Below are 14,656 nucleotides of genomic sequence, written 5' to 3'. Positions count from 1 at the left end.
AAGGGCATTCTAGCATGACTTCACCTTGCAACCCCAATTGTAATTTTTAATCAAGTTGACATTAACTAAGAAACTGAATAAGACACTAAGGAACACGCGATTTTCCATAATCGATTAAATGTGTGTTCTAAACTGAAAACCAATAACATATCTGGAAACATTATTCGAGGTAACCTCCTTGATTGATTTTTGTTGACTTGACCGATTGACCACTCATGACTTATCTGAGTGACCCATACAATACACATTTCTTATATATAACTCGGGAGGCTAAAGATTTTTATTATTATTATTTTGTTAACACGGTTGTTATCTTTCTTAATACACCTTAAATACAAATGTAAAATAATTTTATGATACTCTTCTTTAACTCAATTAAAACTAAAGTCATCTATGTGGCAGTTTCAATCTTAAAGCTGTGTAAAAAGGTTAGCAACCTCGATAATTTACTTAATATAGTAAGAATTTAGTTCCCATGAAAACTAAAATTATATAAATAACATTAATTTAAATATTCACTACAATAATTAAACAAAATAGTAGAAGGAAATAAGTTCTCACTCGTAATTGTAATGGAGTAATAATTCCATTTTACTGTTCTACTATTACCATACCATTAAAATATTTATCATGTGTTTTTATCTAATATCTGATCCCAAGTATTTTTACTTTTAATAAATGACGATGTAGTTGCTTTCAATTGAATTTGATCCATTCTCAAACATGATGTAAATTGTTGTCTAATTTCAGTTTTCCACTACAAAATTAAAATTATATTATATAATTATTAAAAAACTAAAAATAATTTCTAACTCCTACTTTAAAATCAATTAAGAAGTTTATATTACAAATAATATAGTATATATGTTCTGGGTGCAATGGAGGGTAGCATTTTGAAATGAATTAATATCCACTTACAGGACTGAGACACTAAACCCAGGGGTTGAGAAGGATCACTTTCCTCTCCACCCAAACTCGCACAGAGGATCCACTGCGACTGACCGCGACGGCGAGCGAGTGCGAACGCGACGGCGAGTGAGTGCAAACAACGGCGTGGGTGGGACGGACGGTGGCGCGACGCGGTTGAGAAGAAGTAACGAAGAAGGGGCTGAATAGGAACAAGAGTGAATCCTAATCCCTTAATCGGTGAGTTTTCTTCACTCTCGCGATTGCAAACGACTTCATTTTGGGTTTTAAAATTTTTTCTCTTCAAACTCGCTAAATTTGTTTCGCATGGATACGAAAGTAGAATGTGAAACTGCAAAACTAGACATTGTGGAATGTATAAATTGTGTCGACTTTTACTAGGTTAAAATTCTATTTACTTGAAACACGTAGCCTGAAATCACAACTCATCTCAATACAAAATGATGAATAAACAGAGTGAAACTGCGACAAAGGTGCCTTTAGCCCTTTATTCTACTCACCGTAGTGATGTTATCTGTATGAATTTTGATTTTAGTTATTTCAATTAAAACTATATGCTTTTGGTATTTTTGGTTTGGCTGGAAGAAAATCAGGAAGTTGTTTTTTTTTTGAGTTTATGTTTCTGTTTGGTTGTATAAAATTCAGATAAAAGACCTTCTCAGTACTGAACCTGTATTCCCCTAATAGCAGAGAGGTGCTAAACGATGACAAATTGTGTTTTTATTACATACTTGTGTGGTTAAGAGACTACATTCTGGACTCGAATGTACATGGTGTACATGTATATGATACTGAGCAAGTCAATGTTCTATGTTTCCATCTTGATTATCAGCCACAGCATTTTCTGTTGAGCAATTCAATGTACATGTTCTATACTTTAGTTTTGTTGTTGTTTTTCTACAGCTGCCTTGACATACATGGTTTACTATTTGCTTATTATATGAATCAGTATGAGATAGTTTAACTAAGGAGTCTATTTAATTTTATTTTTCAAATCAAATATGCCTTTATATTTATATTTGCATATTTGCCGATTATTTTTAGCTGAAATGGAATCTGATGCACCGGCATGTGGAGACAAACTCGTACTTAGGGGATTGTCATTCTATGGTTTTCATGGAGCAAAACCAGAAGAAAGGAAACTGGGCCAGAAGTTTGTGGTAGATATAGATGCTTGGATGGATCTCGCAACTGCTGGCAAAACTGATCACTTGTCAGATACAGTTAGTTACACAGCAATATATGAGTGAGCGGCCAACAAATTTTGAACATCTTTGTTCTGCTTTCATCATTTGATTGCATGAACTTCTAGTGGCACTCTTCATATTGGTTAATGTGCTAATTTAGTAGCTGTAATCTTATTAACATGTCGATAATTTGTATGCAGTGTAGCTAAGGAAGTTCTTGAAGGGTCACCTCACAACCTTCTGGAATCAGTGGCCCAAAAAATTGCAATAACTACTCTGACAAATCATAAAGAAATTTTTGCTGTTCGAGTGAAGGTTGGGAAGCCTCATGTGGCGGTTCAAGGTCCTGTTGATTACTTAGGCGTTGAGATTCATAGACGAAGAAGCGATTTATCAGGCTAAAGTTTTATGTTTGTTTTGGTTCCACTCTCATTTACTGCTGCGGAGTTTTTATATTTTCAAGATCCATTTGATGCAAAAGTAATATAACTCTTTTCCCTTGGCCATTGATTTTTTTCTCTATCATCAGTCAGTCTTGCTGATAAAATTAGAAGTTAAAAAGTTAGGCATACGAAATAAACTATAAAGATAATTTGGTGTCTCCAAAACAAAAAGACACTGCAGAGAGTTATTGATAGAGTTGCTTAAGTATAGTCATCATTCATGTTTGGTATGACAGGAAGAAATGCTCATAATAGTTTCTCTATTTTCATCCTGTTTAGTAACGTGCTGGGGGCTGGCTGTAATATGTGTATCATCTAACAATTGTCATGCCCTGGTTGTATCTGCCTCCAGCCAAGGTTTGGAGCAAATTAGGCTGAAGCAGTTATTGGTGACCAGATCCTTATTTGGACCACCCATGTGAAGTGCTCCTTTATCTGCATTATTGTGTAGAGAAGAGAGTTGTATAACTGTATATTGTTTCTATTAACCACATGAAGTGGCTAAGAATCTAGAGTATAGCACTCCATCCCTTTTATATATTTGACTTGCCATATATTTACTTTTTCTCCGAGCCATATCTTATAGTTCTATTAAACCGGAAACTGTTATGAACCCTAAATTATGGTTACATCGAGTGTATTGGAAGAACACCAATCTTTGAAATTAAATCCGTCAATCAATTTAGAGAAAAAAAAATGCACTCATATCTTTTATGTTATTTTATATAAAGGAACATAAACAATACTATACTAGACACAGAATCCTTAATAGCGGAACCAACGCTTATTATTAAAATAAGCTCTCTCTAATTCCTTAAAAAGATATCATTGACGTATCTGACATCCTATCTGAAAATATTTGTTAACATTCTTGCATTACAATATTGAGGTACCCAACGAATTATTTTCTCATTAAAAATTGATTGTTAAATGTATTATGAATGGTTAATCTACGATACACGTGATAATATATAGTATATATTTTCTTTTTATAGGGTTTTTTGTTGAAGAATATTTATTTGAAAATCTATTTTAATCATGATATATCTGGAATAGAGTTTTATTTTTGTAATGTTTATGAAATTAAACTTTCTTAATCTATATTGGTTGAATCTTATTTATTTCTTATTTTCCTTATCCATTTATTTGCACTTTAATTTGTCGCCAGTATCTGCACAGTAACATTCTCTGTTCAAAACATAACATTTATTTCGGAAAAGAACATCATCACTTTTCATTATTTAAATCTCAGTCAGTTCTTCGATTCACTAGAGAGAACATATTGGGGTAGCAACGGAGGCATCAATGCTTGATATGGTGAATAAAATCATCTAAAGTCTGAACCGAACTTCCAGGAAACCCGTGCTGAAACTTGGCACTTAGAATCTCAGCATTCCTTTTCATCTCTTTGTCGCCCATCAACTTCTCTATTCCCCTAACAATATGATCTTTGGTTATCTTCTCCGACATATCATCACTCACCATGTAACCCACCTTAAGATGAGACACCACCAACTTAGCATCATGGTATTGGTCACCTCTAATGGGCCACGCCATGAACGGAACCCCACGTGCAACACCCTCCACCGTCGAGTTCCATCCACAATGAGACAAAAACCCACCCGTTGAAGGATGACTCAGTATCAACAACTGTGGTGCCCACCCACGTATTATCATACCCCTATTCCCAAAATACCCTTCTTCACTACTTGAACCCTCTTGAATCACCCGAATGAATGGTTCTTCACATGACTCCAGGGCTTTACCGAGTTCTTCGTTCTCCTCGGAGGTGGGACCCACCTCTGTACCAAACGACACATACAGAACCGACCCACGTGGCTTTGAATCTAACCAATTGGTCACATCTTCTTCGGTGACGCTGAACCGGCGGTTCGCCCGGACGTCACGGTCTAAGAGAGGTGAAGCGGTCGAGTTCCAATACTGCTCTGGTAAAAGCGGTCCAACGCCCCACACCGGCTTTTCAATATGATTTGTTATGTATTTAATAAATGGACGCTCCAGATCATCACACGTGTTGATGATCACCGCGCTGCTTTCTCGAACATCATCCAGCCACGGTGGCGGCCCCCCCAGTTTAGGTGGTCCCTTCCCCGGCGGCGGAGGAAACCCGAATCCTCCGCCGTGGTGCGGTGGTCCCTTCCCTGGAGGCGGAGGAAACCTGGTTGCTCCTCCGCAATGCAGCGATGCACCGACCATCGGCGGAGGATGAGGATGATGAGGTCGTGGTTTAAGGTCCGAATGCGTAATTGCCATGTTTTCGGGCAATCCGGGGAGTAAACGGGTCTCTCCGGGTTCGAGGTTTAAAGGTTGAGCTTTCCAGGTGGCGAGTTCCATGGCGGCGGAGCAGGCGGCGGAGGTGAAGAAGGCTACCATGGGGATATGGAATTTGGTAAAAACTGGGGTGGAGCAGGAGGTCATCATGATGTCAACGATGGCGCAAACGGGTCGGGTGGGGTTGTTGGCGAGGATGCGTTCGAGCTCCGGCGCTAGGTTGTCGTCGGATGGCGGTGGAGGTGGGAACTGGGCGATTCGAATGAGAGGGTGTTGAAGGAGGGAAGAGGGAAGAGAAGTGTTAATGGTGGAAGGGATGATGAGGGTGATGTTAACGTTTCTTGATGTTAAACGGTTACATAGCTCGATGCAGGGAAAAAGATGGCCTTGCCCCCAAAAGGGTACAATGCAAATTTCAAAAGACATTGTTTTGTGACTGAACAAGTATAGTTGCATTGTTGTGGGTAAGTATGAGAATTGGGTTTTATATTAAGAGGAAGAAGAAAGAAGAAAGAAGAAGATATAACTGAAGGTCAAAGCTAAGCCTGATGAATGGAATGTAGTGATGATGGGTCAAGTTTTTTTACTTGCTGGTATGAATTTATTTGTTACAAAACATAAACATTTCATATTTTCATTTGACTGTTAGGTAATGTCAAATGTTAATTGTGAATGAAGGAACGTGTGTTCTTGTAAGAGCTTTGCATTGGAAGATAAATGCCTCCTGAATTATTTTCTTTTATTTTAAATAAGAGACTGCAATAAATAAAAACCGAACAAAAAGAACTTTCATTCTGCTGTCGTACAAGTAACAAATTGCCACTTATTGACACCACTTTTGTGCTAGAAAACGCCATTTCTTTGATCCCCAACTTCAATACTTCGTTAATCAAATGGCAAGTGCTGAGTTCTTTCTAAATTTCTGCAGACAGCTTGAGACCAACCCCTGTTGCTCATCACAAAATAACTTCATAAATTATGCAAACATAAAAATCTTGTTAGCTTCCACAAATTTTCTTTTCATCAATCTTCCTCAAACCAAAAGGTAGGAGACTAGTTTTATAAACATTAAGAAAAAAAGTTCATTGACACCAAGTGGTAGATAAAAGAGATTGATGTTATGATGTATCAAGAAGAAAGAGATTCAGATCAAGTAGGAATATGCACTGTTGAGTTAATGCCAATGTAGTTTCTTGTCTATAAGGCATATATACATTAAAACAATATTGTAGCTCCAAACAAGACACCATAGTGAATGCACTAAGTTATATGTTGAGTAGGAAACTAAAATTGCTTACTATTACTGTTTCCTGATATATTATGCAGATGGAAGAATCTCAAGAGCAACTTCCTTGAGGGATGGCATGCTATCCTGCTGATGTAGACAAACATATTTCCTGGGCCCCACTCTTCTCAGGACCTTCCAGGGTCCTGGATAACTCCTGAGGAAAATATAATAAACACACAACATATAAGTGGAACATGCACAAATTTGGATTATCTGCTCAGTATTTTTTTTTTACTCTACTGTAATTTTAAAATACACCGGTGAATTTTTAATATTCAACAGAGTATATTATCAAAAGAATTCAGTAGAGAATCTGGACTCAACATACACTCAAAGGAAAACAAATGAGTTTCATAATTAGAAGCACTTATGCAGTTATTAAACCAAAGTCTAGCTACTGATAGAAATTCCATTTTATCTGCAAGCAATATATCCAATATTTCTCAGATTACCACAATACTAGGTATGGTCTTCCAACTTATTGGACCAACTGAAGTTAATTTAGCTAGCGGACCTAAAAAGTGTTCCTCCATTGCGGCCCTTGAAGTTGTGAATGTAATACACAGTTTCCATCATAGGTAGAAAGGTCTTCGTGAGTGCACCAAGCTTTGGGTAGAAGAATGGTGGATAATCTTCATCAAATCAAGGATAAAATATTATCTGAAAAAGCCAAGAACACTAAAGAATTTCTAAGATTATAGAAGTTGATTTCTCAAAATCACATCTTTGATACAAATAGTTTTGAAAGATGCATATTAAAAAGCAGTAGAATATGGCAAAGGATACATCCAGATCTTATGCGATCAAGTTCTCCATTGAAAACAATCAGTTTTCGTTCTGTGTTCAAGACTGCCTCTTTATAAAGTTCTTCCACAACAAGTATCTCTGAAATACAAAGAACTCTGATCAGAAAACTCACATTGTTCATATAAACAACAACAAAGGACATTTGGATCTACCATTGACATTAAAATATGGATATGCAACCAAGAAAAGTTCATCTTCTGTCTTCACTCTGTCTGACATTTTCACTTTCTCAACAAAACCAAAATCTTCAAAAAATGAAGGTTTGGTCAAATAGTCCAACTTTAAAGAAGATCCACTAAACACTGATTGTCTAGCAAAGTCAACTTCATTAGCCTCTGGGAAAAACTGATCATTACAAGTTTATGCATCAATTTCATTTGGAAGTGAGGAAACTGAATATTGACACTAAAAACTTTCACACAACCATCTCTACAAAACAACACAAACTTTTGTAGACAAACACGTATGAAGAAAGGGGAGACAGCATATAAGCAAGAAAATTCGAACTACTTGGGCCAATCAAACTACCCATAATCCCCCATGGAATGAAATCATGGCAACTGGGTGTATCGATCGTGATTGAAATTCATAGAGCAAGAGACTTGAAACTAAATGTAAGCTTGGTTGTATAGCATTATTAAAAACACTATTCTTTTAACCAAAATCAACTTCCAAGTTAAGTGAAAGAAATGCAAGGAGAACAGAACCATTTTTTACATAAGGAAGGATTTTAAATTTTCATCCAGAAACACATGGCAGGAGCACAAAGAAGAACAATTCCTTAAACCAAGAAGATTACTATTCTTGTTCGTGTGACTTTCTCTGGAATAATTAAGCGGTCACAAAATTCCCGAATCAATTGCATGCTCTCAGTCATTTCAATTCCACCTTCCCCATCACCTGTGATGTACTGAGTGAGATGAATCAGTTTGCATATTGATTAAAACAACAACAAAACATGACTCCAACCAAAAATATGAAACTGAAGTATGCAGAACCTGGCACAGACCCGAGTCCAGCTGTGGGAAACTCAATCTCCTGTACAAGATTCTTTCATTACAAACTTTATAATAATAAATCAGATCCTCAATTTATCTATGTTGTAACTTTTGTTCTTGATTCCTAATAAAATTACTATAAAAAGTTACTCACCATTAGCTGTCTGTTATCTTTCATAGCCAAATTCACAGCTACTTTTGCCTGTTAGTTGATTCAACAACAAAGCACCGATTTTAATCATCAATACTCAATTAGCAACTGTATCTGAGTCTACAGAACAAAGTACTCTAAGTCCCACCTTTTTATTTTTCTAAATTTGTTGGTTCAGTGAATCTTACTTACACTGTTGCGCAATACACTATTGCATAAAAATATAGTCAATTAACCAAATCACCAGAACATTGGTTCATCAATATCAAAGTTTAATGTAGCTACGAACAAAAAACTGATGCAAATGGAGAACCATGAAATGCCTACTTGTTCCAGAAGCTCAGAGTAATCAGCAGGGAAAGGCGCATCAGTTTCAACAGAGGCATTTCCATCTCTCGATGCAGAACATGTTGATAATTTTCGGTTTCTGGGTGCCACTGAAGAAGCATGAACTCCTCTAACTCTGATGACCCCATCATTTTTCAGGGAAAAAGTTTCCAACTTGGCACTCTATAGATTCAGAAAAGCAATTGGGTACAAGACAGTGGTAGGGAATTTTAGAGAAAAATTTTAAGCAAATTAAACTTTCTGTTGTTGTAAATTTTGTGGCAATTGGGTGAAAGGGTTGTTGAATTATATCTTACCGTTGAAGTTGGAAGAGAAGGGGATGCAAAGGGAGAATTAGAGAGAATCATGGAACTGGATAAAACCATTTTCAACCTGAACCTCTCATGCAAAGAGAGATGCCAACAAGTAGAATATTCATAACATAACTCAATTTTGTGAATTATTCCATGTTTTATTCATACTCCATCAATCTTTATATGCTACTTTAATTTTTTTTTACTAAAATAGCTTCAAGTCTCTGTATAGAAGACATTGATAATGTTGTTTTTCAACATAAATAAATTTTATCTCAGTTTACAGGTTGAAGCTATCAGAATTGCAGTCAATAAAAGGAAGAAAAAACTTATGTATCTTGTAGTTGTAATGAGAAACTCAAAACAATAAAAGTAATTAAGTAGAGATTAACTAAGACAATTAGTTTTATTAATGTGTAATATTAAGTGACAACTCACTTCACAATATCCTATATCTTAAATTCTAAACCCTACACTTAAATTAGAAAATATATATTTTTAGTTTATTGGAATCATATAAATGATTTGAAATGAGATGTCTTTTTCAAATTTAACTTTTTCCGTTGAATTTTTATGTTATTATTACGAAGAACCTTCAAAATATATTAATCATGATATATTACAAAAAAAAAATATATATATTTTAATTTGAACTCTATTTTCCTCTTTCTTTGTCTCTTCTTCTTGTCTTAACATATATATTCATTTTTTTTCTGTAAACATAAAACTATATTACCATTTTATGAAATTTTGATAGATATAATCAATGCATTAAATGTTAAAATAAATTAAATAGTCGGCATCATCAAGTGTGATGATCGACTACATAAAGTTATATTAATTTACTAAAACTTAAACTTTAAATATATAAAGACATTAAATACTGAAAAGAAATTATTGTTCATAATAAAATAACTTAAAACATAATTATTTTTATGATGTGTGCTATCTACAAAGATGTACCGATAGTATTGATTTTTTTCATAAGAGAAGAGATAGTTCTAGTGTTTGTTTAAAGATATAATTATTAGAAATTGAGTTTCAACTCTTAAGAGATCTTAAATTAGAAATTTATAAATACAAAAAATATAATTGATAAAAATATTCCATGGAAGTAAAACAGTAATTATATGATCACAAATTGCTATATGCATTGCCATTTTGTTTTCTTATTTACACTTGCACAAACACAGTTTTCATTTTCTTTATTCCAAAGCAAATTCAAGCTTCTATACATAGCGTTTCATGTAGTCTTCAACAGTGGTGTACTTTACTTCAGGATACAATTCACAAGCTTCAAGCCCTTCTTCTCCAATCTCAAAATTTGTGAGACAGCCTTCAAAGCAAACATGGTAGTAATGTACAATTCCTACTTGCTGTTCATAAGGTTGTCCTGTAAAAGGGAAAGTAAAAGAAAATTGCATGAGTAAAAAATGTTCTGCGTAAATAATGCTCAAACCTAACTGAATTTCACAAAACCAGCTTGGAAGATAAGGTTTGCACTTATATATAAATCGTTATGAGATGAGATTTCTAACAAATAATAAATGACTCTGCATATTTCAGATACTATTGCTGATCAATGATGTTGATCTCACCTTCCATGGAACTCAAAAGCTGTTCTGCAGAAATTGAAGATTTCTGCAACTCTTTCCCAATCAGTTTCTCCCAAATTTGAACAACTTCTCTCTGGGACAGTATGTTTTCTGGTGGCCTAATGTAAACTGTTTTGTTTAGAGTTCTGGGGTCATCTATGCTTTTGATAGTGTACATGGCTATATCATATTCTTCCACATAGATCGCTGCCAAATTCAATGTACACATGTTTCAGACAAAACATGCACATAAATTGTTTGAAACAATTTCAAGAGCTCAGAAGAGTCACAAAACATTTGGACAGAAAGATAAACTTGGAAAGTACAAAGCTAGTGTTTTACCCTTTACGTTTCCATCTCCATACAAGACCACAGAATCCCTTGGGGGCATTATAATGCCAGGCTGACACAACCCTCCAAGAAAGTAACCAGCAAAACAATTAGCAGAAATATAGGTGAATGGTATTCCAGCCTCTTCAATAGCTTTTCTTATAACCATTTTGTCATCAAATGTTACTCTTCCAGGCTCCAATGCATGTCCCATTCTTGCAGGATCAGTCCCAAACTCTGAAGGCAAAAATCTCTGCATGGTACAGAACAGAACATCAATTTTAAAGTGTCACAAGCTAAAGTGTAACATTGAGTCAATTATTTATAGATTGGCTTTGTGTGTCATCTAGAGTTTAACTTATAACACTATGATGCATCTTTCCAGGAGAGACAGAAATGATAACTCTGATATCAGTTATAGATCTTTTAAGGAAATTATAATTGACAGTCCTCTGACTCAATCTTAAGATATTAAATTTATAAATCTTTACTTAACGTGGTGCTTAAATTTGTACTTGGATTTCCAATGCATTTATGCTGAATAATCATGTAACCAATGTCATTTGATTACAAGAATCATACATGATATGATATGATGAGACTTTACTACATGCAGATTAATTACCTTGACATTTCCAGCTTCTTTTATTGCATCAACAAGTTTAAGTTGGAGGAGAATTTGGTGGCTGCGGATATGAACACCAGATATGGCACAAATGACAACATCAACCAGTTTCACAGCATTCACCAGGCTCTGATGATCATTAAAGGAACCTGACACAAGTCTTGCCCCTTGTTCCTTGAATGACAAGAGAAGCTGAACTTTCTCAATGTCAACACCAATCTCTGGCCTGTGAAGAACAAATGTTTGGTGTCCTTCAGCTAAACTTGCCTTCACCATCCTTTTCCCTATGTAGCCAGTTCCACCGACAATAAGAACTTTGCTCTTTTCCATTTTTCTCTGTTCTTTCTTGTTAGAGTATTGCTGTATGATGAACCTTGTATGATAATATATTGAACCTGCTATAGCTTAAACATAATAATATATTGTGGCTTCTATTTTGGTATTGAATTTTACATAGCTTGAAGGCTTGAAATGCTATGTTTAGCAAAGCTTGGGAGAAATACAAATGAAGTGTTTGCTTTTGCTTAGAGGAAAAGTCGATTGTTTGAACATTTCAACCTCTAGAATAGCACTAGAAGTGGCTTTTTCAACGTACCTTCCATTTTGGATGGAATATGCACAAGTATAAATAATAAATAAATAAGTAAATAAAAGGATTTTTTAATATATTTAAATTTTGTTTTTATGTTTTTAAAAAGTTGTTTTTAGTCCCCACCACTCCGAAATCGGTCTCACGTTTTAATTTCAAATGTCCTATTTACTTCACCTATGGTAACAGGTAGAAGACATAATGTGTCAAGTAACATCAAAGTAGGTGAGATTACACATTTTCGTACATAAATGAATTAAAAAATTTTGTACTCTAGCATTGTTCGAAAAGATTGCACAGGGAGAAGTTAAAGATGATAAATTCCTCATCTTTCAATCTTTTTATTACAAGAGTCTTAGTCTAAATTATATATGGAGTGAAAAAGTTTGAGAGAATTGAATAATATATAAGGAAGAATAACTATAAATTTATTGTCCTTTAGAATTAGATGTAGTGTCAATATTTATGTGAATCAAACTTATATTTTATTATTATTGTATATTTTAGTGAATCTTTTTCAAAAATCATTCAATAATATTAGAATCAATCGCATTACACATTATTAAGAATTATATGTGAGTTTAAGTCATACATTAGGTAGAGATGAAAAAGTTAAACACATTATATGGTACGAATTCATAAATTTATTATCTTAAGATTTTATAATAGAAACGATGTAAATCTCTCATGTGAATTGAACTCATATTTTATTAATATTATATCTCTTGTTTCCATCAACTATTATATCTACGTCTCATGTTTTTACTGGAATCTACTTGTTTATTTTTATATAAAGAAACTATTTATTGAGTTTTTTTGAACTACATGACAAAACTAAAGTTGATAGTAAGAAATATAGGTGAAAATTTCACACAAAAATAAAGTGATAAGCATATTCTAAATGTTATTTGTTGATTATTTGTAATAAACTAATCTTTATGTGACTCTACTATTATATGTTATCGAAAAAAAAAGGGTTAAATATGTTTTTGGTCCCTCAAGTTTTAGTAAATTTTGGAATTAGTCCCTCATCAAAACTTTATACCAATTTAGTCCTTCATCTTTCAAAATGCGTGCATTTAGTCCTTTTAACCCAATTTTGTTAAGTTTATTTGACGTTTCAAGCACATTTCATGATAGTATTTAAGTTAACATTGAAACAAAAATGTGTCAAACAGTGTAAATAATTTAAATACTATTATGAAATGCGCTCGAAACGTCAAAAAAACTTAACAAAATTTGGTTAAAAGGACTAAATTCACGCATTTTGAAAAAAGAAGGACTAAATTGGTCAAAAGTTTTGATGAGGGACTAATTCCAATTTTCGCTGAAACATGAGGGACCAAAAACATATTTAACCCAAAAAAAAACCATTTATAATAACATGTGTTGGATAAGACATTCATTCTTAAACATAGGACGCATTTATAATAATTCACATATTAAAAAATGAAGTAATTTAATTACAGTGATAAATTTATTAACCATTTGTATTATTTAAAAAAAAATATTCTTAAAATTCTTGGGACTCATCATATCACTCTCTCCACTTAATTAGTTAACGTTTTTTAATCATCTTCTTTGAATTTCATATAATAAAAAATGATTTTATCTAATTAGTTTCTAAAAATTATCATAAAATTATTAAAAATAAACATTAAAAAGATCAGGTTAACATGAAGATGGAGCTGATAGGGTACATTATCGATTTGACTTTTCTATCGTTTTTTCACTTTTATTAAAAAACTAAAATTATTTTTTCCAAAGTCCCTTGCTTTACAAAAACGGTAGAAAGAAACTGGAAAAATAATTTCAGCAACAAACATGATATTTTATAATAAATATATACAGGAATTAAATAATATTTTTGGTATAAATATAGTTTTAGTGATAAATTGGACAGGCCGATTTTCTGGGAGACTAAAAAAAGGTTTTTTAAGAAACAGTTTACATGGTCGCGTTCTTCTTGCATCCCATGTTTTCGATCTGATGTTATATCCTTAATGAAAAAAATAACTAAAAACATTTATTTTCCTATTCTTTGAGATAGTGGGTGGCCACTTCAGTAAACTTTTTTAAGATCTTCAAAAGGTTAATATTCATCTCAGTTGGTAATCATTATAATTAATATTAATGAATCTCACATTAACAAAAAAAATTCAATATTCATAACAATAACTATAACCATAACAATGATAATATCAATAATAAACAAATTAATAATAATAATAATAATAATATCATTTTGTAAGAATCCTAATAATACAATTTAATTATTGTTATAATTATAATGTTACAAACACTTCTATTAATAATATACACATTATTATTTTTAAAAATGTAATTAAAAATTATTAATACAATTTTTTTATTTTAATTTCGTCTTTCCAATTTTAATATTTTTTAATTATAACGAACAATTTCAAATTAAATTTATTATATTTTCTATTATTTTAAATTTATATAATTTCAATAGACGATTTTAACTTATTTAAACACCCTCCATTGAAATAGGTGTTTTGAAAGTCATTTTGATATCTAAAAATATATTTTGAAACACTTGTTTTAAAAATTTTCTGCATTTTAAATTGGATGGAGTGGATGTTTTAGATCTAGAAATACCTTCCGGGATAGTTAATTTTGAATAAATGGAAATATATTTTCAGATCATAAAATGACTTCCATAACACTTATTTTGGAATTGATATTTCAAAAATATATTTTTTTTTTCGAAATTAGTAAGTATTGAATATGAAAATATTTTTCTAAAGACTCATTCTATT

General features: G+C 33.0%; 4 protein-coding genes across 5 annotated transcripts; 1 reads left to right on the top strand and 3 right to left on the bottom strand.

The window, feature by feature from the left end:
* Nucleotides 1-886: 886 nt before the first annotated feature.
* Nucleotides 887-3,097, top strand: LOC114172991 (dihydroneopterin aldolase 2-like). The gene is made up of 3 exons (XM_028057172.1): nt 887-1,146; nt 1,972-2,173; nt 2,315-3,097. Exons 2-3 carry the CDS (start codon nt 1,977-1,979, stop codon nt 2,514-2,516), a joined length of 399 nt encoding a protein of 132 aa, XP_027912973.1. The 5' UTR covers nt 887-1,146; nt 1,972-1,976; the 3' UTR covers nt 2,517-3,097.
* Nucleotides 3,098-3,671: 574 nt separating this feature from the next.
* LOC114174030 (UDP-glucosyl transferase 73B2-like) lies at nt 3,672-5,436 on the bottom strand. Its single transcript, XM_028058766.1, has one exon. It carries the CDS (start codon nt 5,303-5,305, stop codon nt 3,860-3,862), a length of 1,446 nt encoding a protein of 481 aa, XP_027914567.1. The 5' UTR covers nt 5,306-5,436; the 3' UTR covers nt 3,672-3,859.
* Nucleotides 5,437-5,534: 98 nt separating this feature from the next.
* On the bottom strand, nt 5,535-8,917 carry LOC114174031 (protein LOW PSII ACCUMULATION 3, chloroplastic). 2 transcript variants are annotated; one of them, XM_028058767.1, is made up of 10 exons: nt 8,738-8,908; nt 8,421-8,603; nt 8,097-8,144; nt 7,943-7,982; nt 7,744-7,844; nt 7,097-7,289; nt 6,924-7,022; nt 6,652-6,769; nt 6,148-6,291; nt 5,535-5,795 (listed from the first exon to the last, which is right to left on the bottom strand). In XM_028058767.1, exons 1-9 carry the CDS (start codon nt 8,804-8,806, stop codon nt 6,168-6,170), a joined length of 975 nt encoding a protein of 324 aa, XP_027914568.1. In that variant the 5' UTR covers nt 8,807-8,908; the 3' UTR covers nt 5,535-5,795; nt 6,148-6,167. The 2 variants fall into 2 exon arrangements, with proteins under 2 accessions (XP_027914568.1, XP_027914570.1); XM_028058769.1 differs by lacking the exon at nt 5,535-5,795 and having other exon boundaries at nt 6,159-6,291; nt 6,590-6,769; nt 8,738-8,917.
* A 906-nt stretch (nt 8,918-9,823) lies between these two features.
* Nucleotides 9,824-11,869, bottom strand: LOC114173139 (bifunctional pinoresinol-lariciresinol reductase 2-like). The gene is made up of 4 exons (XM_028057378.1): nt 11,285-11,869; nt 10,672-10,912; nt 10,333-10,536; nt 9,824-10,127 (listed from the first exon to the last, which is right to left on the bottom strand). Exons 1-4 carry the CDS (start codon nt 11,612-11,614, stop codon nt 9,964-9,966), a joined length of 939 nt encoding a protein of 312 aa, XP_027913179.1. The 5' UTR covers nt 11,615-11,869; the 3' UTR covers nt 9,824-9,963.
* Nucleotides 11,870-14,656: the final 2,787 nt, after the last annotated feature.

This window comes from Vigna unguiculata, chromosome 2 (assembly GCF_004118075.2).
Source record: "Vigna unguiculata cultivar IT97K-499-35 chromosome 2, ASM411807v1, whole genome shotgun sequence".
In the NCBI taxonomy this organism is placed as follows: domain Eukaryota; kingdom Viridiplantae; phylum Streptophyta; class Magnoliopsida; order Fabales; family Fabaceae; genus Vigna; species Vigna unguiculata.
Note: the sequence above shows the minus strand (reverse complement) of the source record. Positions and strands in the feature narration are given on the sequence as shown.